The 3513-nt window shown below is 51.7% G+C and overlaps 1 protein-coding gene across 1 annotated transcript, besides 3 other annotated features; it reads left to right on the top strand.

Annotated features, from left to right (window-relative positions):
* Positions 1–2266: part of a mobile genetic element that runs on past the window's edge.
* Positions 1–3513: part of a mobile genetic element that runs on past both edges of the window.
* Positions 1530–1952, top strand: EKO05_0003905 (uncharacterized protein; the record flags this gene model as incomplete). Its single annotated transcript, XM_059636264.1, has 1 exon — positions 1530–1952. One exon carries the CDS (start codon positions 1530–1532, stop codon positions 1950–1952), a length of 423 nt encoding a protein of 140 aa, XP_059492247.1.
* Positions 2272–3513: part of a mobile genetic element that runs on past the window's edge.

Here is a 3513-nt window from a genome sequence, read left to right as displayed (position 1 = left end):
CCCCCGGCATATTGATCGACAGACTGTGTATCGATCTTGCTTTTGGTTTAATTGCGCTCCCAGCTCCGCTAACGCTGGTTGGTGAGGGCGTCGTGGTACATCCGTGCGCGGCCTGACTTTCGGTGCCGCGGTGTGACCGCGTCAGAACCTCAACAACACCCAACCCCTTTCCGCACAACCTTCGTCCGAACTTCCGCTCGCAACCTCATTCGCAGTACACAAGTCGATAATGCACTGGTTGGCAGCATTAGACAGCGCCGCAGAGCGGTTTGATGGCGGTCGTCGGAGCTTTCCTCTGGCCAGCGAAGCTGACTTCGTTCGCAACTACGCGTACGAGCCGCCGAATGAGGACTACGAGAAGCTCTTCTTCTGCCGAGCGACCATCTCACGCTCGCAGCGTGATCCAGGTGCTCGTCCGCACAGCGCAGGATGGCTGATCCCCACCCGTGACGATGCCAGCGTCTGCAAGCCCGTCTTCATTGCCCACTCCGTCTTGTCAGCGATCTGGCTTCTGCGCGAGACGCTCGCCGACGACGTCCTGCCTGACAATATCTGGGATCGTCTGGTCTGCGCGGCCGAGTCGCTTGCGGAGGACGGGATGGAAGAGCCGCCGTCTGCGCAGAAGCCCTTTGCTTCCCCTTCACAACAGGCCTCCGCTCCACCCTGCAACAAAAGAAGCGGCCACACCTATCTGCGCCGGCCCCTACACCAAAGCGCGCTCGAACAACCACCGATGAGACACATCCAGCCAGCCCTCAGCTGTCACAGCCTAGCGAACCGGATGAGCAGCTGAAAGACTCCCTCTGCACATCACTACCATCTCCAACAACAACCGCCGTGCGGAGCAAAAACGCAGCAGGACACTCGCCACTTCGCGTGCGAAGAAGCGGCTTGCCCTTGGTCTGGTAGCACCTGGCGACAAGGCTCCTCTTCCAGAGCAGGCTGCCTACACCTCTATTGTGCAAAAGGACAAGTCCGTCGTCGCCTGGATCATCAAGCAGCCGGTCTCTGATGACACGGACTTCTACAGCTCCACCCAAACTCCCTACCTCACGGCCTGCACCCTTCTAGAGAAAGCGCGCGTGCTTGGAAACCAGTCCTCTCGGTACCACGCTGCCCAGTTCCTGCAGGCTTGGCGAGAACGTGGCTCACCCTTCAGAGGTGGCGGCGAGCTCGCTGGCAGCCAGAGCAGGACCGGTGCGGGAGCTAAGCGCTTGCAGCTGCTGAGTGTGCGCAACGATGCTGACAGGGATTTCTGCTTTGCCTGGAACATGTGCACACGTTACGAAGCAGAGCTAGCAGCTGTCTATATCGAGTCTTGATGGGCGTCAGCTCTCCTAGGTCAAGCATACTCTAACAAGATAGCGCAGATCCGGCATAACGACTTTGTATCTAGCAACGACAGGACGCGAAATCGATACGGAAAGGGACAGATCCGCACAGAGGCAGTTGCAGCGCTAGTAGAGTTAGTTAGTCCCAACGCTACTAAGAAGGACAAGCAGGTGTTTAGACGACGGTTAGGCCAAGCCATGCGCTGGTACTCCATTAGTCAGGAGCTAGGCTGGGGCATTCTGACCCTGATACCACACGACGAGATTGCGAATCGCTGGATAGAACGCACCCTCCGTGTAGGCCAGCTGCATGTCTGGATTGAGCTACTTAAGAAGGAGTGTCCAGACATTTGTGCAGCTAGCAAGGCACTTAAGAACTGGTTAGGGCCAGAGGGAATTGCTGGCGGGCCCATCAACGAGAAGAAAACGCTGAGCATTGAGGCGGAGGCGCCAGCAACCATCTACGAGGTGGAAGAGATTCAAGACAGCGAAGACGACGAAACTGACAACAGCGTTGACGACAGCACCAGAGAGCAAAGTCATGCTTCGCCGAAGAGTCCTACGCCAGCTCCGCGGTTGCGTCAGCTAACTTTGCTTGAATTGTTCCATCCTGTAGAGTAGATGTTACCTGCGCTTAACTCTGAACATTGTGCTACATACCTTATCGATACTGCCCTACAACATTGCGAACATTAATATTGAAACATCTACTATATTCCACTCACGTACCGTATGCTCGATTCTTCTAGAAATTCAACATACAATTGGGACGCACTTTGTACACGTTCCGCAATCGTTGCAGCAATATTTGACTTCAGGAACAGCGAACAAATTCACGCTGAAAAAGCGAACAAATACAGTCGAGTGTCTGTGCTCACGCTAAAATTTACATAGGCAAAGCGAACAAATACACTGTCTTTGTTCGTATAATCACTGGGAGTTCTACTACTCTAACCCTTCTCTCTATTCTTTATTAATTTTCTTTAATCTATCACTCTTTCTTTTACTATTTACCTTCGTCTCTCTTTTCTAATACTTTAAATTTTACTCTTCTACTTTTTTTCAAACTCCTACTCTCTTCTCATATTAAAACCCTAACTAATAATACTATTACTTTCTCATCTCTTAATTTTCTTTTATACTATTTTTTTTATTATTTCTATCTTCCCCTACTTATAAACAACTCTTAACTCTATTTCTTTTTACTTAACTACTACTATGCTTTTTCTTCTTTGTTTTCTTTTCCTTACTACTATTACTACGCCACCGTCTTTTTCTCTCTCTTCTGTTCCGCTCCGCGGTCTTAACCACCTTCCTCCTTTACTCTCTTCTGTTCCGCTCTGCAGTCTCAACCACCTTCCCTCCTTCACTCTTAACCGCTCCGCTCTGGGGGCACATCCACGGGCCCCTCCGCCCACCCCTCTTTCTCCTTACCCTCTTCTCCTTAACTACTATTTCCTTTCTCCTTCTTTTACTTTCAACTTAATACTTACCTTTCCTATCATCAACTTTCCCTTTCCTCCTCTCTGCTTTCTTGTGACACCTGACGGGCCTACTATCTACCCCTCTTGCGCGTCACAGTCTTTTGGTTTACGGGCGCGTCTCCTACCGCTCAATATGCCCTGTGCACTCTCGGACGGGTTTCCGTCATACCTCTACTAGTTGCCGGCCTGCAAATGCGGGTAACCCTAACCCTAACCTTGACCTGTGTCTGGTCCCAAACCCAACTTCACTTATCTAACGTCTTTGTTACGCTTACTCTCTTGTGACGCCTTACGGGCCCCCTACGGTTCTTCTCCCCTAAACGCTGTCTCAATCATTTCCACGGCTTAATGCTGTGCTCTTCTGCTTTAACAACTGATCTGCTTGCTCTGTTAACCTTCTTGCGGGTTACGGGGCCTTTTACGGGCTGTTTGCTGTCGTCTCTTACTAGTCATAGGTTATGCTCTGTAACTGCCCGCCTTCCCTCCTCTCCACCCTTTCGCCTTTCTCCAACGGTCTCGACCACGCTTCCGTTGACGCTTGCTGCACTCTCGGACGGACGGGTATCTGCTACACCTGTTACGCGTCACTAACGCACTGGTTACGGGGCCTCTTCACGGGTTACGGACCTCTCTACGGGCTTGGGGGCACCTCTACAGGTTGTACGCCTTACTGTCAGCCTCTTCTTGCTCTGTGCTAT

This window comes from Ascochyta rabiei, chromosome 5, assembly GCF_004011695.2.
Source record: "Ascochyta rabiei chromosome 5, complete sequence".
NCBI classification, from domain to species: Eukaryota; Fungi; Ascomycota; class Dothideomycetes; order Pleosporales; family Didymellaceae; genus Ascochyta; species Ascochyta rabiei.
Note: the sequence above shows the minus strand (reverse complement) of the source record. Positions and strands in the feature narration are given on the sequence as shown.